The 22,024-nt window shown below is 46.0% G+C and overlaps 1 protein-coding gene across 2 annotated transcripts; it reads left to right on the top strand.

Moving 5' to 3' along the window:
- Positions 1-203: 203 nt before the first annotated feature.
- On the top strand, positions 204-19,418 carry BMF (Bcl2 modifying factor). 2 transcript variants are annotated; one of them, XM_084207093.1, is made up of 5 exons: positions 224-277; positions 1,615-1,779; positions 2,709-3,029; positions 3,978-4,141; positions 17,472-19,418. In XM_084207093.1, exons 3-5 carry the CDS (start codon positions 2,714-2,716, stop codon positions 17,571-17,573), a joined length of 582 nt encoding a protein of 193 aa, XP_084063219.1. In that variant the 5' UTR covers positions 224-277; positions 1,615-1,779; positions 2,709-2,713; the 3' UTR covers positions 17,574-19,418. The 2 variants fall into 2 exon arrangements, with proteins under 2 accessions (XP_084063218.1, XP_084063219.1); XM_084207092.1 differs by lacking the exon at positions 1,615-1,779 and having other exon boundaries at positions 204-277.
- Positions 19,419-22,024: the final 2,606 nt, after the last annotated feature.

Genomic DNA, 22,024 nt, shown 5'->3' with positions numbered 1-22,024 from the left:
GGCGGACCGGCACCGAGCCCTCTCCGCTCCCACCTGCACCGGGCCGGAGCGGGCCCGCCCCGCCCCCGCCTCTGCTGCGCGCCGGCCCCGCCCCTCCCCGCCCATTGGCTGGCGGGCGGGGGCGGGGCGGGGCGCGGCGGGGGCGGGGCTGCCGTCAGCTGTTCGCGGCGCGCCCGCCGGCGCCGGCCGCAGTTTGGCGGTGCGGAGGCTGCAGCGGAGGCGGCGGCGGCTCCTCCCGGGACGTCCCGTCCCCGAGGGACGCCCGTCCCGCTTCTCGGTGAGTGCCCGGGAAGCGCCTTCGCCACTGGGGGCCGGCGCCTCTGTGCCAGGTCGCCGCTGAGGGCGGTGCCGAGGTCGGGCGCGATCGTGACAGGCAAGGGGGCTCGCTTCGGGGCAGCCCCGGCCCGGCCGGTCCAGCCCGGAGTCCCGCGCTTGCTGGGGAGAGGGGAAGAAAGAGGGAGGGTGCGTGCGAGGAATGAGCTCGGTCGGCGCTGAGAAAGCAGATGATTCGCTGATGTAGGCGACGGCTGATTCCACAGCCAGCGCTGCCCCTCCCGGGCCGCCCCGCCGAGCTCGGAAGTCTTGTCCCACGGCGCTGCCGGGAGAAGCCGCGTTAAACCTCTTGGCCGGGGGCACATCTGCGGGGCTACAGTCCGGGCGGGGAAGAGTTAAAGGCGGCCAGCGGTGGCGAAGCGAGGCCGGCCAGCTTTGTTTTGGGACGCTGGCACGCACGTGTGCGCTGAGCCCTCCCTCCGCTCCCGGCCTGCCGCCTGTCAGCGCGGGCGTGCGGCTGCCCCGGCCCGCGGCTGTCGCCGCTGGCTTGTGCAAGGAAGTGCCGTGGGTAGGACACGGCACCGGAGACGGGGGGCCTGCCCGGGCAAAGACCCGTAGCCCGAGCCGTCCGGTGTCTGTGGCTCCCAGCGTGCGCTGTGTTTGGAGGTTTTAGGAGGAGTTCCAGTGACTTGTAGGACGAGCTGCCCTTCGCGCTGCCTCGGCATTCTCTGAAAAGCTCTGCAAAAGGGTCGGACCGTATTGCAAGAGGTCGAGTTAAACTTCTTGCCCTTTAAACCCTCTTTTGTTTGGGGTTTGCTCTGTGCCTTTGCTGCACTTCCTTTGAGGAATGCCCGTGTCCCAGTGAGGCTGACAGATGAGATCTGGCAAGCTTTCCTGCAAAGACAAAATACATTCCCGCCTGCTTCTCTGTCAGGTGACTGATCCAGCAGAAGAGCTGGCAAGGAGATCATCCATGCCTGCCTCTTGGGGCCCATAACTCCTTTCAGTGTGCTACTTTAAGCCATGGATGAGAATGTTATGAGTGCTCTGCCACTGCTGTCATCCATCAGAGTTGCATCCAGCTGTGGGGCTGGTACCTGTTCTGTTCTGCAGAAACTTCTTTGGGAGTTGGGGCTCAGTTGAGCGAACTGCTGAGATGCAGCAACTTAAATAGCCATAGTGCCCTCCAGCCAGAGCCCTGCAGAAACAGTTCTTGCACTGCTTGGTCCTGTTGTCTCTAGCATGCTGGTGTCTGGAGTGCTGCTCACCTGGGGGGAGATGGGAGCACCAAGGGCAGCGCTGAACACATCCTTATAAAATTATTATTAATGTCTCCTTCAGGCCTGAAATTCCTCTTGCTAGTCTTCCATTCTGTTAAATGCTTCGCAAACCAGAGCAAAGGAAGAGACATGAAGAGTTGAATTTCACTGCCTTGTTTGGAACTGGGTGGAAATCCTGGAGATGGATCTCTTAGGAGTCTGTCTTCCAATTGGGTTAGATGCACAGGTAACAGTAAAGGGACTTGTGGCATTTTTGGTAATACTGCTTCTAATTGCTTTATGTTTGCAAAGAGCTCTGAAATAGTGATTTAGGATTCATGGGGGTTTTTCCCCTCTACCATCTTTGTTCAGTTTTCTGCTGTAACAGAGCTCAGGAGTGTTTACTGTGGCAACTACAGAAATCCTGCTTTAAACACTGACACCAGCCATGTTTTTCTTTAGTAGTAGGATGAACCATTGCAGTAACAGTGCATGTAGGCTTGAGGTAAGAGGGATAAGGAAGTGACTACATTCCCAAGTTTGGGACATGTCTTAAGTTGAGCTGAGGGGAGAAATGAGAAGTTGAAAGGAAAGTTGGCCCTCATAGGGAGAAGTAATGGAGAGCTTCACAGAAGTGGCTTTGACAATTCTTAAGTTTTGCAACCACTGGGGTTTCTTAAAAATCTGGCCTTGCAACCTTAGGATTACAAGAGCTTTTCTTCATCAATAAGAAATAGGTGGGGAAAAGTGAATGGGATATACCATAAAGTTCAAGTATAGCAGGCCAAAACAAAGCAGACCCCAAAGAAGCTGGCTGTCCATGGGGCTATTAGAAGAATCTAGGTGGCTTTTTAAAATGTCTTTTCAGTTTCTGTGTGCTGAGGTTGGGGATTGGCTTTTGGCTTGTGAACAGGTGTGGAATTGGAGCTGTGGACTTATACACATGTGAACTTTGTCTCTCTCTGGCCCAGCACCTGAGGACTTTCTGCAAAGCCTTAACCTTCACCACAGGTCACTCACCTCTCCTGTCCATGCAGATGGGCAGCACTGGGAAGTGGGGAAGAGGGAAGGTGTGGTAAAATTGGTTGTGTTTTACTGTTGGAGCAGAAGGCATTCTCTCCTGGACAACATTCTTGCTGTGTCTTAGCTGTTTCCTCAAATGTCTCTTTATTGCAGGAGCAATGGATCGCCCCAGCTACCTGGAAGAGGACTATTCTAGCCTGGATGGGCTGGACGATGACGTGTTTCACTCTGATGACTTTGGACTTGCAGGTCAGCCTGGTGAGATGACTGCAACTGGCTTTTTCACACAGAACCAGTCCTACAGCTGCCTTCTGGGGAGGTTTCAACTATTCCCCCTCACACACTGCTGTGGTCCCGGTATCAGGCATCCTGAGCAGCAGGACAAGGCAACTCAAACACTCAGCCCATCCTCTTCCAGTCAGGATGTTATGTTGCCTTGTGGAGTCACTGAAGAGCCACGTAGACTCTTCTATGGTAAGAGCACTCCAGTGTCACTAGCTTTGCAGCAAAGAAACTGTCCCTTTAGCACTTCCCCAATCAAGCAAGATCTCTTTCATTAGGGTGTTTTATTAAAGGACTGAAATTATTTTGCTTTAGTCCTGCTCCCTCAAGAAAGACAACTTGTATTTTCTTACCCTTGCTTGTCCACTGCAGGAACCAGACACTTGCTCATTGCTTCTGCTGTCTTTGATATTCCCTCTTTCTCTCTTTGGCTTTATTCTGTCACATTTGATTTTACTGCTAGATGTCTAAATGTTCACTGTACTTTATATCCTACAATTTGCCTACATTTTTAACTACCAATGATCTGTCTCATCCACATAGGAAGTGGAAACTCCTAGGAGTTTTCAGTGGAGAGAAGAAGATGCAAAAAGTTACAGCTTTTAGGCTCTTCACTGGAATTAAAGTTGAATAAGTAGCATGTCCATCCAGTATTTTACTAGTAACTGATGGGTCACCACTCAGCTTTCTGTATCCAATTCAGCTTTAATTCAAATCACTAAAATCATTAAATCACAGAAAACTGAGAAAAAACTGACACAAAAGATACTTCCAACTTTGAGGGGAGACAACTTGAGGCAGAGATCCTGTAAAACTGCAAAACTGTCCTTAAAATAATCCCAAGCCACAGCATTTGGCTGAGCTGTAAACAAGCAAAAGGAATCAATTTTAAGATCCTGCCACTCATTTGACTATGGGAATCAACACAATGCTCTGTTTAATCAATATAAGTTTATTTCAAAGCTGGGCAAATCTTTTACTGCACTGTGTTACAGTATACAGTCACTGTTTGGCCTTCAGGAACTAGGCTTTAAAAGTCAAAAATGTAGGACTATGTACAGCTCTTTCCTCCATGAAGTATACTGAGCAGAAAAGATAATCTCTGCACTGGAAGAATGACTCTTCTGCTCTGTTTTGTAGGGAGTGCTGGTTACCGTTTACATGTCCCTCCAGCTGGCTTTGTGTTGGATCCGCACCTCCAGGAGGAACCTCAGGAAGGTCAGCGGGAAGCACGTGCTGAGGTGCAGATTGCACGGAAGTTGCAGTGCATTGCCGACCAGTTCCACCGGCTCCACATACAGAGGGTAGGGTGTCTCTGGAGGGGAAATGGGGGTTTACCTGCCTAAGAGTGCTACTCTGAAGACTGGCTCCAGCCATCAGCTAAGTGAACTGTTGTTTAAGACAGCAGACTGCCAGCAGTGATAAAATGGCAGGAGTATCCTGATGGATTTTTCTTATGCTAGATTGCTTGCTCTTCCTAAAGACTGGCAGGTTGAGGGAAGAGAATATGAGGGAATATGAATATGAGCATTTACTGCCTGGGAAGGGAGCTCTTCTGTGTTAGCTGCTGCTATTCCAGCTCTTCCCGTTCTTCAGCAGTGGGGTTTGAGGCTTTTCCCAGGGATCTTCCTCTTGCTTTTTATTACAGCTTTTACTCTTCTCCATTCTCCTCACCACCAGCACCTTCTCTTCTGTGGAACATGTAGCCATCAGCGGCTTATGTCAACTCCTTGTCTTGGAGATAACAAGATTGGAGTCTGTTCTGACACCCCTTGTTGTCTAACGGCAGTTCTATGTAATGTTGTAAAGAATATTTTGATCATACTAGACTTGCTAGCAGCTACTAGTAAGACAGTCGTAGCTAGTGTCTCAGACTTGTGAATAACTTCCTCACCACAAAATACACCTGTAAGATGCTATCAGGTTTGAAAAACACACTCCAGATTCTTGGTTTCTTAAAAAAACAAAACAAAAATTTAAAAAAACCCAAAAACAAAAACCAAAAACCAAACACTGCTGTTCAAAGAAACAAAATAACCATTACCCCCAGAACCCTTGATTCTTTCTTCCTTGGTCTCCTTCCCCTTTGAGTAGAGATAAAATGGAAATCTCAGCCCATACAGAGATGGTCAGTGGTGGCAGAAGCTTAACAGTAGGCAGCAGTTTGCCACTTCTATGCAAGCCCAACAAGGAGGGTGTGCATCTGCTTGTATATGAAGAAATTTTGCTGATTTCAGAAAGGGACAAAAAGTTTATCCTACTCCAAGTGAGTTTGTTAACTGTGGGATCGTTTGCAGCCCTTCTCAAAGGTAAGTGAGGATCTCTGTCCGGGTCAGAGAGTGTGGCTTGTGGCTGGGCAAAAGCTTGGTTCTCTCTGTGTCACCTGAGAGATGAGGAAATTCTGGGACTCCTCATCTCCTAACAGGTGGATGATTAAAGAAGGAAAAGGAAGATTAGCCTGTAGAAATGTAGATGGGGCTATGAATGTCATTTAGCAAACTGCAGGAATAAAGCGCTACCACGAGATCTTTAACGTGTTGTTTGTGGTTGAATGGGTTTTTCCCCGGTGGCGCCTTTTCGCCAGAGTTAGCTGCAGGCCCCGCTCTCTCGCCAGGCTGTCTCTCAGGAAAGGGAAGGTTTAACCAACTTGGCGGAGGAGCCCTGCACCGAACTGGTGGAACTGGTTGTAACCTGACCCTTTTCATCTGGGGGGAGTGTCCCTATCTGATGCCCGTGCCTTGGAAACGCGTCCCGGAGGGCCCACCGGCCCCGGCCCCACCAGGGCAGGCGGGGTCGGGCTCCCGGTGCCGGGCCGCGGCTCCCGGTGCCGGCAGTCCCGGCCGGCGGCCAGCCCGGCGTGTGGAGCCGTAGTAAACAAAGGCGTCCGGCTGCGCTGGGCGGCGCGGCCCGGCCCGGCCCCCGGGGCCCGCCAGAGGAGGGGCTCCGCGCTCTTTGTTTGAACTGGAACAGCAACAAGTTGTAAAGGGGACGGAGCGGGGGGCCTTCAGCCATTTAAATTTGAAAACAAAACGGGGAAAAAATACCAAAACCAAATCAACTCGAAAACTTAACCCGAGGACAGAGTAGTTCAGCCAGTGGTTATCCACAGCCTGACCCTGGGATAGGCCTTGGCATTTGGATCTGCCGAGGGATTCTTTCTTGTTTGTCAGGGAAACTGAGTATTGAGCCACATATTGGTGTCCAAAGCACTGATCCCTGTGGAGTGTTTGGTTGTCATGCCCAATCCCTTCCCTCCCAGTCCTGCATGGAGGATTTCCTTTGGCTTTTGGCATGAATCCCCTGTGGAGAACCCCCTCCGTCCTATGTGCAAGGACTGCCCAGCCCGTTGCTGAAGGAGCAGGCGCTCTGCCCCTGGAGACACGTGAGCGGTTCACAATGCGCTGTGGTTTGGAAGGGGCAGTCTCCGAGGCATGGAAAACTGGGCTGTCGTTTATCTTGCTGTGAAACTAACCCCTGATTTGAAAACCCCATTTCAGCTTGTCTCAAACATTTGGTCAAAACCAACTTTCCAGAGTGGTGTCTTGAATCAGATTTAGAATACCACAAAGTTAGTCACACCAGTGTGGTCTTGTGAAGTCCTGAGAGAGAGCAAGCTTGGTTTTCAACAAGCTGTGCCCGTTTTCAGAGCCTACAAAACATTTATCTGTGAACCTGTGAAAAGAAAATGCGTGTGCCCTTTCAGTGGAAGTTAGGAAAGGCTTTTAGCATTGGAATGGTGCATCCAGCTAGCTCAAGAGCTGCCTTCTCATGGCTCTTGACTTCTGTGAGACTCTCCAGCAGTTCAGGTATGGCCCCCATTCTGCTGCAGCAGCAGCAAGGCTATGTTGACACAAAGGCTGCTGGTTAATGTACATCCCTGGCTGAGAGAGAAACTGAGCAGGCAGTTGCTGCTGAGGCTGACATCACTGAGTTGTCATTGGACTCTGCTGCATGCATGGTCTAACCCCATCCTACACTTGGAGCCCTGGAGAGTCATTGTTATCTCTTCTCTGGGCTTCTGGAGCTAAATGGTATTTATTCTGTGGTTCTTGGCTATACAAAAGATTTTTGGGTATGCATCTAGCAAGAATAAGAAAATTGGCCGCACCTATGCTTGCTTTTGGCATGAAAATCACTTTCAGAGTTTCATTTCCTATTAATATGTTAAACAGAAAACAGTAATTTAAAACCTGGCTATTTCATCCTTAGAACAGTGCTAGAGCAGTAACACAACATTCCCTAGAACTCCATGTCTTTCATCTCCTTAAGATGCTGAATTTCTTGTAAGAAGACTCGAGCAACACTCTGTGTTCCTAAATAGCAGAGTCTGCTACAGGTTGATCTAAATTGCAAGGGCTCTGCAGAATGACATGTGAGACCCATATAGGAGGGTTTTTTTTAATTCTTTACTGTCTCTTACTTGATTGAGGCTGTGTAGCTTCTAGCAGACTTCCCTGTTTCATTTTTTTCACCCTGCCCCTGGAAAACAAGGTAGAGGCAAGTCATGCTTTCTGCAAGAGAAGCCAGTACCTGCCACCTCCTCCTTGGTTTGAAGCAAGTGTGTCTTTGCTCTGGAATTGCTGAACTGCTGCTGTAGCTCAGCCTGTGGCTGAACTTCAAGAGCGTGCTCTGAGGTTATGGAGAACAGAGCTGAGCTTATGGGACCTGCTGGTTGGTTGGCTGGGATATGCTTCCCACACCCCACATGTCCAGGCTGCGGCAGCAAGTGCTTGGGCTCTGCTTCAGGTCCTGAGTGCACTTGGGTTTCCTTTCCTGAGGAGCGGCTTTGACCCTCCTCAGGGTCTCCTGCTGAATGGAGAGTGTATTTCATGACATGAGGGGTTGTTAGATGGGATGTGAGTACACAAGCAGGAATGGTGGTGGCAGCAAAGCCGCCCCAGAGGAGCAGGGGGTTATCCAGGGGTAGGGTGGATGACACTGTATGTCAGGATCACACCCCTTCAGTTTGACGGGCTCCAGTGAGGCACTGGAACTCTGTAGCTTTTTCCAAATAAAATAACTCTTTTTAAGCAGGCTGCAGCTTTGAGGGGACTGCTTTTATCATATTTCTTCTTCATGGAGATAAGATCACTTCACAGGGGATAAAATTGTCTCTTTAAGAGCCAAGGAGTGGTAGCCTTGAACAGTTCTGGGCTCAGGTCCAAGCAGAGCCACTGACTTGCTGTATGACCTCAGACAAGTCTCTTGACCTCCTTGTGCTTCAGTCAACCCATCTGGAAAGCTCAGTTTAAAAAAAGCTGAGCCTCAATGAGAACCAGATGCTGAATCAGAACTGAGCTTTCTTGAGTAAATAAGTGCATTACAAACAACAACAAAGTCCCTTTCCAACACATCAGGAATCCTGCAGTTGATTTAGATATGCTGACCATGCTCAAAAATCCTCTGTGGATCTAGCTATAGAAAACTTTGTTTCTCTAAATTCCCCAGTTGGTTCAGCAAGTAAGTCTTACCATCACTGCAACAGGGTTCAGCAGCCCATGGAACACAAATGCCTGCATCCACGCTGGCTGTGGGCAGATGGCGAGGCATGTACCTGTTTGCCTCAAGCTAATGACACTGAAAATGTCCAGAAGGAAATGTTATTTTCCTTTGAAAGTGAAACGTGTTATGTTTTGCATACTTCTTCCTGTCTGTCTCTCATAAGAGTTATCAAGGCCTCCTCTGAGACACGTCTACTTATGCAACAGGGAGCCTGCTCACTTGTTGGAAACTTACTGGCGTGAGAGAATGGGTACATGGTACTACATGTGCATCATTTATCCCAAACTCCGTCAGGCTTTTTTCACTATTAAGGACATTCAGGGCATTTTTAACAGGTGCTTTTTTACACTGGAATTGTTTGCAGGAATCTGTTCTTTATGATGACCTTATATTTTAGGAAAAGTGTTCAGGAAAGCTTCCTAATAATAATACAGAGATTCAGACTGTCCTGCAGCTAAGCCTGTAGCACCAGCAGCTCCATACTTTACTTGTATCTACAGTCTCTTTGAGACCTGGGGTACGTGTTTTTGTTCATTTGTTTCTTGGGTAGGTCAGTGCCTTTCAGGATCTTCCCTGCTGGCTGGTCCTTGTGCTGCTGTGCACAGCAGTGGGTCACCTCTTCAGCTCTGCTTTCTGTGTGTTGCCCACTGGTGCAGGACTCGAACCTCCAGCTGAGGATGCACAAACATGGTGAGGGAGAGAACTCCTGAAGTGAGTGAGCCCAGTTTAAAGGGCAGGGGGTGGGTGGGTGTGAGTTTGGGAAGCCTGAGATGTAAAACAAAGTTCTTTCAGGGCTATGGAACTGGAATCCTATGCTTGAGGAAAGGAAGGGGCGAGCCATTCTTATGGTCAGTGGAGTCAAAAATTTGATATAAGGAGAAGGAGGTGGAAACAGATTTTTTGCTTATTGTTATTAGTTTTTTTTCCTCCCTTTCTTTTCATTTTGACAAATGACAATGAAGGAGAAGGTGGGCTTGGAAGTGTACCTTCCCCATGCATACAAATGACACAACAACTTGCTGCCCCTTGTCTATCACCTGTTTTGAAATCCTGCTGCCCATGGAGCTGATTGCTTGACATGTAGGTTAACAGAAATGTGCTGGACCATTTCACACTTTGTCTGAAATGGTATTCTTTGGTATGTTAAGAAAAGACACTGAGAACAAGCACATAGTTATGCCACTGTATAAATTCATATTTCTATCGTATCTTGAATGTTATATGAAGTTCTGGTTTCCTTCATCAAAAAATGATGCAGCAGAACCAGAAAAGGTTCAGAGAAGGGCAAGACGGACGATAGAACTTCCATATGAAGAAATGGGTTAAGGACTACTAAGCCTAAAAAAATATACAAACCAAGAGGGAAGCAATATTAAACAGAAATCAAAAGTGACATGAATAGACTAATTTCTCCCAGTACAAGAACTAGGCAAAATCAAGTCAAACTAGTGGGAGTTCAAAGTAAATGAGGTCATTTTTCATGCAACAGGTGAAAGCTGTGGAGCTCCTTGTCAAGGCATATTGTGCATCCCAGTGCTTTATCTGGGTTCAAGGGGAATTGAGACAAGTTTATGGCCATTGAAGCAGACATTAAATAAACAGAAACCAGATCTGACTCAGAAAAGCCTAAGCTCAAACTAGTTAGATGTTGAAAGAGAGTACTAGTGGAAGCTATTGCATGTACTTGCCCTTAGCAGCTTTTCCTCAGGCAGCCATGTAAGGCTGCTGCTGGAGGCTGGGCTATACACACTCTTGATGCAAGTCACATATAATCATTGTATATCAGTTCAATAAGACCCACAAAACTTCTACATCATCCTAATCTAGCCTCTTCTATGCTTTCACCTGATGAAAGATTTAAATATATTAGATGTATCTTCCTACTTAAAATAGGGGATAATGTTAAAAAGCAAAACTTCCTGCCTAGCTCTGGTAGAGAAGGTGGGCAGAGGATAAGGGAACTGGGTGGCAAGCTCTGTGCAACTGTGTGCCATGAATCCTGCTGGACACAGGACTGTCTTGAGGCAATGGGGCCACAACCTCAAAAGGCCAAGACTGCCCAGAATAAAGAGCACAAAGCAGTTCTTTGAGACAGTGCAGGTGAATCTTTCTGCAGTATTTCTAACATCAGTGTTCAGTGCTGCTGTCTCTCCTGTACAACCCCTTCAGTCTCCACAGGTTCTTCTGGATTTCCTGAGCTCTGGCAGCACTGTGACAGTGGTAACATGCTTTCTGCGTGTAGCAGTGTGACAGCTGAGAAATTATTTTTCAATTAAGAAATAATTGTGGTAATGCCCCACTTATTTTTTATTGTGGGAGAGTAGAAAATGCAGGTTATAACTTGACTGAGATCATACAAGGATTGCTGATAGGAACCTAGTTGTTCTGCCTTCAGTCCTCCACCTAGGTTGGTTGATCTTATTAAGATAGTGCCATCTCTGAGCGGGATGATGAGATGTTTGGACTGATTACTTATGGAGAGGAGTGTACATGTTTGTATTTTACTCAATTAAATTTTATGCTGGAAAGGCAGGAAAGCAAGCGCCCAAATGCAGAGTTCTCTTTTGTTTCAAGCCACCGAGGAGGAATGTCCTGCCAGCCTTTATAGTCTCCGTTTGGATGCTGGGTTTTTTTGTTTGTTTGTTTGTTTCTCCTCACTAGCTGCCTTGCCAATTGAAAAGGAATCCTTCCGAGGACCGGACCACGGCAGAAAAAAACAGTGGTCCAAAAACAAGCAGTGAGGCAATTCCTGTTAACCCCCGTTAGGTTTTCCGTGATGGGAGCCAGACCCGAGGGCGCGCTGGCAAAGGGGCTGGAGCCCCCCGAGGGCCAGCGGACCCGGCCGGCGGGCGAGGAGGAGCGGGTGCGTGCGAGGGCCCGGCCGGGCCCTGTTTGCGCTCGGCGGCTGTGTTTATATCGCCGGCTAAATTTAGCCTCTGACTCATCGGCGCTGCTGACGAGAGTTTGCGCTGCCCGCAGGCTCCAGCCCTGCACCTGCCCTCCCGCCGCCTCCCCCGCAGCCGGGCGGCCCCGCGCCCACCCCTTCCCCCCTGCGCCAGGATATTTTTCCTGTAAAAACTTTTAAATTGTTATTTTAAGCAAACCCCGAGGCAGACTTTAATCACTAGGGGGGGTCTCCGCAGCAGCGAGCAGTTTTGGGAGCGCCTCCCTTCTGCTGGTGAAGGAATGGATGCCAGACACAGGTCACCGGGTCCCGCGGCCCGCGCAAGGCAGGCGGTGAGCGCCGCGAGCTGTGGAACAGCCCTGCCCCATCACACGCAGGTTCAGTCAATAAAGCCTTAAAAAGGTCAAAAACTCTTGCAGCTGCCGCCTGTGGCTGGGCGGTGTGGGGTGTCCTGTCCTGGGTATCTCTTCAGCACTCTCTCACACACATACGCCCACATCCAGAGCATGGGGGTGAGCCGTGCCGGACCCCGGGCCGCAGGTACAGGGTGGTATCAGGCAGGGTTCTGTGGAAATGCATGATCTTTATGTACTGTATTTGTGGAAAATAAGCCAGCGTGCCTCTCGGGATGGGGAAGGAGGGGAAGGCTGAGGGCCTGGGAACGCAGTGGCCGGTGGTTGCCCTTCCCAGGTTGCCGTCAGCTGGCTGTTGCCATGGCGGCTGTCTGCTTCCCCTTCCTGCCCGCGCTGGAGAGGAAGGCGCGAGTGGCTGCGTGTTTGTTTTTAAACGCCGAGAAAGCCGAGAAAGGGCTCACCTGCGCAGCTGCGCCAGCAGCGGGTTTGGGGCAACAGCCGTCGCTGTTTGCTGCTCCAAACCAGCGCCTCGGTCCGTGCCCTCTCCCGTACTTGGGCTGGGCAGCCCATGCATTGGGTTTGGGGGTACCCTGCATCCTTTTGGCTTTGCCCAGTGCTGTCTGTCCTCTCTCTATAAACACACGTCTTGCTTCTCTTGTTGCAAAGTCTGATGGGGCTCATGAGAAAGGAAGCAGTACTTGACATGATGCCTCCTTTTACTATAAGGTGAGTCCCATGTAAGAGTCATTGCAAGACAGAAGGATGGCATTTCCCGAGGAAGGGCTCTCATCTTCTTTATTGTGTTACCATGAGAAACCGTGTGGCTGAGCTCCTCTTTCATTTTTTTCCTCTGTTACTGCCTCCTTTTTTTTCTCTGCTGGTTCTACACATGCATTATACTTTGGTCATTAGGAATCACAGCTGGAAAGATTTGTATTTGACTTCCAATGGCCTGCATTTCTCTCTCCAGTAGGGGACACCTTCTGTAACCTCTGTTGCCTTGGGGACTGTGACTTTCTAGTCTTTCTAAGCTAAAGCATATTTTGTGGTAGCACAATATGCCTCCAGCCACCTGGCAGCCAAAACAGCCTTCAGCGATGAGTCAGCAACTGCTCCCGGTGTGCAAGTATTTTTGTATTCAGTGAATAAATACAATCCCAACAACTTGTTGCTAATACTTGTATTAGTCATTAAAGGAAGAATAATGTTTTTATGTACGCATATGCCATTATTCTTCTTTTGCTCTCACAGCACCATTTAGGGCCATATTAATCCTTCTAGTTAAGATGGGATCAGAATATGACCCTTGATTGTCTGGAAGCTATGAAGCAAAGTCAGAAGCTGCCCATGAGATCAAGAGGGTAGACAGAGTGTACCAGACAGACCCACATACAACATGTGTATGTGACAAGCATATTTACTTTTTTAAACAGGGATGTTAATGGCACATGTATATCAAGTGTAAAAATGAGTCTTATTAATCTGTTAAACATTTATGCTCATGGATTCAAGGAGCTATGTCAAAGGGACAGCATTTTCTTTGAAGTGCATCACCTGTCCTGATCTTCCCTTTGATCACCCTGTGCAAAGGCTTGGTAGGAGTACAAAAGGTTTTGACGTCTGGGGTGCCATCTGCCAGATATATATCTGTATGCTTACAGTGTGAAACATGTATTAGGAATTAATTATGGGGAAGGACTAAGTGTCGGGTCAGGCATGTTCCTCTTTCATTTGCTTCCAGTAAAAGTCTTGCATGTTTTTTTTGTGTTTGTTTACAAGTAGTCTGGTTTTTGGTTCAGCACAGTTCATGGAAGAGGCTTCACTAATGTACTGTTGCTGCAGAGAACACTTTTCCTGTAAAATGGCCTTTTCTTGTGACTCATTGAAGCATTCATGCTAACATTTCAGACAGACAGTCTCTTAAGGATATCCCCTTTAAAAAGCAGCAGCTGCAATAGGAAATGGTTTTATGTGTTTCCAGCTTGGTGTTTACTTACTGTATTCACAAGTCTACTCTTCTTTAGTTACAGTTAGTGTAGAGGGCAAGAGGGGCTTCTTTCCTTCTTGGGAAGGAAGCCTCAAAAGGATTATTTTGTTGCTCCCACATGGAGGTGGCAAAGTGTTCATCCCTGATATTTTTGTGCAGTAGTGACTCTGAAGATTGAGTTATTTTGATAAAGGGCAAATCAGCCTTGTGAAGCTTAGGGAAATGATACACCAGTGTCACAATAGTTATGACTCATAGAAAAATGTCTCAAAGTATATCACATTTAAAAAAAAATATATGCCAAGTTCATGGAATCACTCCTCTGGGTTTTCTGTCGCTCCTGAAAGCTAAATTATACCACACCAAAAATTCCTCAGACTTGAAATATTTAAGAATTTTGGTCTTGGCTGAAGCATATCTGGGGAAAAAGACACAGGAACTTGTGAAAAGGGCATTTTTTAGTTATTTCCATAAATTGTTTACTGCAAATAATATCTGCCATTCTGTTCTGTGGCTCTTGTCCCTGTGTCTTGTCTGTGGCCGAATTAGTACCACAGAAAGCAAATCAGCCCAGAAGTGAAGCTATAACTCTAAACACCATTAGCTGGGCTTGCTGCTGAAGCACGTAGTCCAGCTTGCTCCTCTTCACAGGTCATCTCTTTCTCTTGTCCTGGAGCAAGCATCAGTCTGAGTACATGGATCAGATTAGGATGACCTGTTAAACAGTAAGGACAACTTTATCAGATTAGTTCTGGCCTTGATCATTGTGCTGCTGTAGTTCACTTTCCAGCACTGCTGTGGGGAGAGGACGTTGTGAGTGAGCTGCTCCAGTACGTGGGCCAGTGAAAGTGTGTGTGGGACCACACCACCATGGAAGAAAATGCTGGCTGAATACAGACCTAGGGAAATACAAGCAAGCCCTGGGTCTAGAAATAAAACCTGGAAAGGTGCCCTCAATGTAGTGCTCTAGTTTTTACTTCAAAACAAAAAGGTGTCAACATTCTTTAAAAAGTTATTTGAGATGGTATGCTTCTTATAAGCAATGAGAACCAAGGGTAGAATATTTCCTATTCTGCTCTTGCATGGAAATCTCCTTGAAATACAGGAAACAATTTTAATTGGAAAAGGACAAAAATGCTGTACCAAAAAGTGATTTCAAGAGGCAGTGAAATAAACACAATAGAATATAAGGTAAAATACATATTAGAGCTTTTCTCAGTATTTGTCTTATCCCACTGATTCTCTTGCAGGTCTGTAAACCATCATGAAGTACAGTTCTAACATTCTTATTTACCTGATAAAGCTAAAACTTAATACCTTCCTCAAAAAGTTCCCCCCTTAAAAACAAAAAATGCATATGAGCTCAGTCTCAGTCCTTCCACTGTTTTTTCCAGAACATGGCCTCCTTTACCTATCACTGGAAAGAGCAGGTAATCCTATTCTCCTGAGGTGAGGTATAAAACTTGAGGAGCCAGAATAATGAGAAATCTGTCACTGTATGAGAAGCACAAAGCAGCCTCCTGCATGAAGGAGGACATCAATATGGGGGTTCTTACACATGTTTATGCTCCCAACATTGTGAAATACTAAAACTTTACATGCCAGATCAGGACTCCTCTTGTGTGCGCCCAAATTAACCCACTTTATAAAAATTCCATGAGAGTTTCCATTAGAGAGGGTCCACCAATGAAGCTGAGATGCATTTCAAGCTTAGGATTTCTCTACCAAGTTTTAAACATCCTTTTGCCTTTCCCTTACTAAGTCTCTATAAGGCAAGTTTTTAGCCTCTTGGCTGCCAATAGAATAAAGTAATCTAACAAAGCAGATTGTCTTCAGAGCATCTGCAATATGTTTGTCCTCTGCGCTCTCCTATCATAGTTCCTGGCTTATAGAAACTGCAGAAGAGCGCTTTGTTCTTGTACTCCACTTCATTGAGGTGTTACCCAAAGATCTCTGTTTAAGGAATCTGCCTAAGCTGTAATAGCTCAATGAAAACGTTGTATCTACATGTCACAGGGACGTTGTGGTTCCCTGTGCAGTTTGAACAGTTTTAGGAGTGTGGCTGTATGGAGGAGGGTGCTAAGAATCTCTGGAGTTTGGTGAGGAAGGCAAACCTGGTCAAACTGAGATGCGAGTAACAAATCAAAAGCTTTGCTTTTGCTTTTTGAGACCAAATTAGTGGGTTTTAACCCAGTCTTACAGGACAGTTTATAAAAGATTGTTTTCACCTGTAAACCTAGCAATGCCTGTACAATCAGTAAGGACTGAACCCAGGACTAGTTACTTTGAAATAAATAATAGCAGGCTCTAGAGCCACTGCTTACAGGTTATGCTACAAACACAGTGCTCTTGAAATGTGTGGTGGGAAAATGTTTGAGCTTTTCTAAATCCATTTCTTCTTGTTAAGTCTTGAGGGCAAGAATAATGACCCACTGCTAAGATGCAAGATGAACACAGGTTTTCTGGAAGCCTGTTTTGTGTGTGCTTGTGATTCAAATGGCACAGATCTACTCACACTGGAATACGAACATAATTTAATGACTATCTGGAAGGGCTTTGAAGAGCTGTCTATTGACACATCTCCAATACACCAACTCCAGTTGCAACTCTCTTATTTTGATTATGTAAAAAATGCTTTGCAACTGTGTTGTTCTGCCCTGTTGGGCTAATCTGGGTTGAAACATCTTGTTCATATAATGTGCTTCAGTGCTCTTTTATGAACTCCTGTGTACTGAGGCAAAGTTGTGGGAAGCCAATCTTCTGTTTCCTCGTCTGCTGGGGATTGGGGAGGGGGGTGGGGGGCGGAGATTTGGGCTGGTTTGTTTTGTTTTCCAGAAATGATCATGCCTGCTTAGCAAATATGGAATTCTGGATGAGAAAATGAAGACTGACTTCTAATAGAGTCAGTTATTGAGGTGAAATAGTATCCCAGACTGGGCAATGTAAGGAGAAACCCACCTGTTTGTATGAGATGCCATTAAAGTGCAGGAAGGTTGGGGTATAATCAGAGCCCCTTTTGCGGGGGTGATTACTTATAACAAAAGGAGGAACAGCGTCCCTCGTCCCTGTCCCAAAGCTGCATTATGTAGTCTGGTGTCCCCCTGAAACTCAACTCCCATGTTTCTTCCTTGACAATGGGACCTGAAATAACCTCTTGGTTTTGGTTTTTTGTGTGTTTTCAAGTATGTTCTTGCTTAAGGTTTAATTGGCTCCAGTCAGTAGGAAAGGGCTCCAAGGCTGATTATTTATGGCTTACTGTCAAAAGTGGCTATAAAAAGGGCAGTATTATCTTGGAGATGCTGGGAAGGAAAATGTGGTGGGGGGAGGGTGGGGGAGTGTGTGTGTGCACGAATGTGTTTTCTTGTACTAGATGAAATCAGAGTTTTGCTGTCTCAGCAGTGTGGTTTAAATTGAAGATTAACCCTTTGACCTTCACGGTGTCAAATCACTTACAGATGGATCACCAGTTATATTTTTTTCTTTTTTTTACTTTCGGGGTGAAGGGGGGCTTTTTTTTTAAAAAAAAAAAAAGGTTGTTTGTTCATGCAGCTGGGGCTTTTGAAAGGCTCAGAAGCCAATCTGATTAAAAACAGCACTTGGCTAAACTCTGCGAAATCCTACAAGCAAAAAAAAAAAGTTTAATCCTCTTGTGCACAATGCATAAAGGGTCTGCTCTTTTCTTTTTGTAATGTTAGAGCTACAATTATTTCTGGAGAACTTATCATTTCCCTCTCTCCCCTCATCCCTTGCTGCACCCCCTTGTTATGCTGATGGGATTAAAGTGTCTGCTCTTGAAAAGTGTAACTGAGTTGTTATTGGAAAAGAGAAGTGGTATGTTGCAATTTTAGAAATATAAATAACCTTGCTTTAACTGTTCTTCTCTACAGCATCAGCAGAACAGAAATCAAGTGTGGTGGCAGCTTTTTCTCTTCCTACACAACTTGGCCTTAAACACGGAGGTGAACAGGAACCACACTGGGCAGAGGTGAGCTTCACCCGCCTGTTTCAGGCCACATCCAGTCTGCAGGGAGCACTGAACAAACACTGGTTCGGGGGCGAGACGTTGCACACCGCCGGCCGGATGTGAGGACTCTGACTTTCTGATACTCGTCTTCAAGTTTGGGTGTTTTTACGGACTCTTCTTTGCTGCTGCCTGCCTTGCGAGGCAGGGAGCTCTTGTCCAACACTGTTGAAGGAAAGCCAGAATGTGGGTGTGTTTGGTAAAGCTTGCTGCTGGTTCCCCGCACCGGTGACCTCTGTGCAAGGGAGGCAGGTATTAGACTGACAGCTTCCTCTGCCCTGAGTAGTAGTGGATGGGAGAGTGCAGGAGTGTCATTTTGGCTGCTAGTTAAAAGTGATGCCTGGGATTGATGACTAAACATGCTTGGGGTATCTTTTAGAGCAGAGATGCTCAATTCCTCCACATTTTTAGCAATGAAAAACATTCAAGTAGCTTGGTTCCATCAGGTTACTTGTTTTATTCATTGGTTACTGTTTATTTCATTGTACCCTGTGTGAGAGAAAATCACAAAGAAATCTGACCTCTTCAGCCATTCCATTGGGCACCACTTGCAGCGCTCTCACAAGAAGTTGTCCTTTGTCATTGCCATCAATTTAAAAAAAAATAAAAATCAGTAGAACAGGTTGAAAAACAAAACTTCTTGAGGTTGCTGGTGGCTATTAGCTTCTGCCACTGCCTGCTTTCAGTTCAGTGTTCTCAGTGTCCATGAGCCAGCAGGAAGCCAAAATCCATGGAATATGGTGCAAGTGTCATTCTTCTACAATGCTAATGTATATGTTTTTAGTAGTTTTATGATGGATGTTTATTTTATTTTGGTTTTCTTTTCTCTTACTATATAATGTGGTTGGTCAGGAAGGCTTAGATCCCAGGCATCTGATAATTTTGCTTCAGGATTTGACAGGGAAATTAATTAGCATCTAGTCTGATATGTACACTGTACAAGCAGTCTGTCCTTTACTCTAGTGTGTGGTATTTGGAGGCTGCTGTAAGCATATATTGACTAGCAGCAGCAATGTTATTTCAAGGGAGATCTTCTGTCAGTTTGTATGCACTCAGAGGTTTGTCCGTATAGCTGACACTATTGGACCAGCGCAGGGAAACTACCCTCCCAAAAGGAAGTAGCCTTAAATATTGATGGCTGCTTCTCTGTAGCCTTAAATATACTTAGTTCACCCAGTGACAGCTAGGGTAAAACATGAACAGAGAAGCAATACAGACCTTATTATTTTTTCTGAAAATTTCCATATTGCCACTGCACCTTGTTGTAGGTCTCAAATGATACAACCAGCTTGAGGAAGAGTTGTCCAGAGAATTGCTCTTCAGTTGTGTTAGAAATGTCCAGCTGCAGGTGTTGAGAAATTCTTCTGCTCTTGATCCACTCTGAAAAATACTCATTACTGTACGGAAGAGTAGTTTACTTGCACATATGCTTTCCTTCTCCACCCCTTTTTGCATATTTGTCTCTAATTCCTGCTTTCTCTGGTATTTGTGTAATCTCATCATTGCACTGTAGTGTCTGGTAACAGTTTGCTGAACAGAGTTAAATTTGGACCTTCTTGCTTTCTCTCAGACCCATTCTCTTTGATTTTCATCTGTGTCTACTGTGGCAAAATGTACTTTAGCTCCCTGAAAGAGATTTCCAAGCCTTTTTCCCCCTCATATATTCACAGTCACTCTCTTTAAACATAAGGAGAGAGTTTATGTGAGAAAAGCTTTTTTTTCTCCTTTTGTGTTATTTTTCTAGCTAGAGCTAGAGTAATATGTTTGTCCATGATGGTTAATAATTCATATAAATGAATCTCAAGTAATATTTTTGGGGGTGGGTTTTATGGAGAAGGGAGGGTGGGAGGTTTTTTTTAGGGGTAGGAATTGGTTTTGGTTTGTATTGTTCCTTTAAGCATGTGCACTACAGAGTTACCCAGAGTGATCTAAGTGATAGCTGTTGCTGACTATGCTGCAGCAGGATGGAAGCCGCTCTCTGCCCATGCTGCCAGAGACGAGGCTTTCCATACTTTGCTTTGCACAGTCTGCTTGATGTAAATGCTGGTCATTGGAGAAAGAGGACTTAAATGGTGGGGAAAACCTGAGGTGTAGTGCAAGCACAGATTGAGCTGAGGACCCCTGAGAAGCCAAATGTTAAGGAAAAGACTCTTAAATAAGAAGCTCTTTGAGAGGCAGAAGTGGAAGTGTGGAGGCTCAGAAAGCAATGCAGCAATGATGCCTCCCCATGTGGCATGCCTTTGGATGTGATGCTTGCATTTCCCTCTGCTTGCCAGGACCCTTTTATAGGAACAGTCAATGCTGCATCATAACAGCCCTGCAAACTACAAAAAATTCAGCAACTGCTTCTGACATTTAAAAATCATTGTGAACATTCCCCCTTCCCTCTGCCTTGACTTGATGGTCAAAGAGGCTAATAAGGCCTGTCCTCTGGATGCATAAGCTGGAAAGATAAGTCTGGTACTGCCACTTTCTTGTGTTAAGATCTGACCAATTTATCTAGGACGAGACTCCTCTTAACATGGAGAAACAAGTACCTGAAATGGTTCCTCAGTCAGGCTGCTGGCCTCAGTAAAGTCATTTGGCTCAGGGAAAGACACATCTTTGCCAGTCCGTATTTCCCACTGCAACAACAGACTTATCAAAACTGGTCATGCCAGGGTCTCAAAACCTCCTTGAACAACAATACTTCATTGGAGACATAGAGCTAATGCTAGACAAAGGCCAACTTCCTGCAATATGTGTGTTGGTTACTGGTGCCAGAGATTTACAACCACTGATAATATATTTTAATTATATTCCATATCTGCGTATCTCAGAGAAAGGAAATATGCTCTGTCAACCCAGAAGTCTTACTTTGCTTCACGTAGATTTGGAGGGGCAGGCTGGTTATTCACTTAGGGAAAAGCAACTACTTCATACTTAAAGTCTCACCTACTTGGGGAAATGGTGGGAAGGTTTCACACATTTAGCAACAAACTCATGGATGCACAGCACTCATGCATGTGTCACCCATTCTGTGTTTGTAAGGCCCCTTTGAACACCTGCTGGGGAGATCTTGCCCACAGAGTAGCTACTGCAGTGTGGCCAGGGACATACGTTGATTATTTGGAGAAATGGTTCCAAAGAACATGGTTTAAATCCTGTGCTGAAGGATTATGCTCAAGTTTTTAGATATGAGTTTGTTCTGGTGTAAAGAATGGGATGCTTTCTCTCTGTGCTGTTAAACTAGAGTCTGGCAATTTAGAAAGAAGAGTTGGATCTTTCTCCTAAAACAAATTCCTGTCTTTAATGAGCAGTTCTTATGAAAAACTTAAGCTGCTGCTCATGGTGCCAGCAGCCTTTAAATATCTTACTTGCCTTCCCCAGATCTCCAAAACAGCTTCAGAACTCAACTGTCCTTTCTTGAGGGATGGAGTTTTTTCCATCTCTTCCCATCTTCCTACTCTTTTGATTATCTCGTAGCCTGCCCATCCTAGGATCCAGCAAGCCTGGTGCTAGTATAGAATAGTTAGCTTTACTTTTGTTTCCTGCAATTTTTGAAAGCTGAGCCAGTAATCACAAAGTGACTGCCCAGGGATAGCTTCAAACTGCTGCAAATAGGATACAAAAATAGCAGAAGAGGATGAAATTGCATGGAAAGTGCTGCTGCTGGATCTGTATAGGGCTGCAGCCTTCTCTCAAGGTGCTGATGATCCCTGGTAGCATTGAATTCCTGCATAACTGATCACATATTTCAGTTTAAATAGGTTGTTACTAAATATTTGTTGGCTAAACTCTTGTTTGAGGAGTCCTGAAAGAAACTTCCTTGTCAGCCTTTGTTTTGGAGCTGTGTATCAGCAAGGAAATAGAGGCGAGGAACCCAGCCTTTCTTGGTGTAGAAAGTGTGCTTGCAAAGACATCATTCTTTCTACTGGCTGGTTATTTTGTCCCCTCAAGCCTGGATTAAAGGTATAGGCAATGTGTGTATGTGAAGTTACTACAGTCCTGGAGTTGCTCCGTAGCACTCACTGGAGCTGTACCCAAGGTGGAACTTCATTCGGTGTGGCACTTGGCACTCTTCTGGGAAACAGCAGATCCTGACCATTAGTAAACTAGGAAGAAATGTCAGTTGGTTGTTTTGGGTTTTTTGTTTGTTTGGGTTTTTTTTTTAAGAAAAAGCAAAATTAAGTGAGGCAGTTATTACAATGTGACCCTATCAACTGTACAGTGAATTCCACCCTTCTGCTGCTGGTCCTGACCCATATCTCTGCTGAAGCTGTGGGAATGGTGAGACTGTGACATGCTGAATGGTGTGATATTGAGGGTATTTTTAAAGGGAAAATAGGGAAAGCACTCAGTGTATGTGCTAGAATCAAACAAGAATGCAGATTTGTGGAGGTCTTGCCTTGTTTTACCAGCAGTATTTACTGCGGGATC

Source organism: Fringilla coelebs (genome assembly GCF_963513975.1).
Source record: "Fringilla coelebs genome assembly, chromosome: 6".
In the NCBI taxonomy this organism is placed as follows: Eukaryota; Metazoa; Chordata; class Aves; order Passeriformes; family Fringillidae; genus Fringilla; species Fringilla coelebs.
Note: the sequence above shows the minus strand (reverse complement) of the source record. Positions and strands in the feature narration are given on the sequence as shown.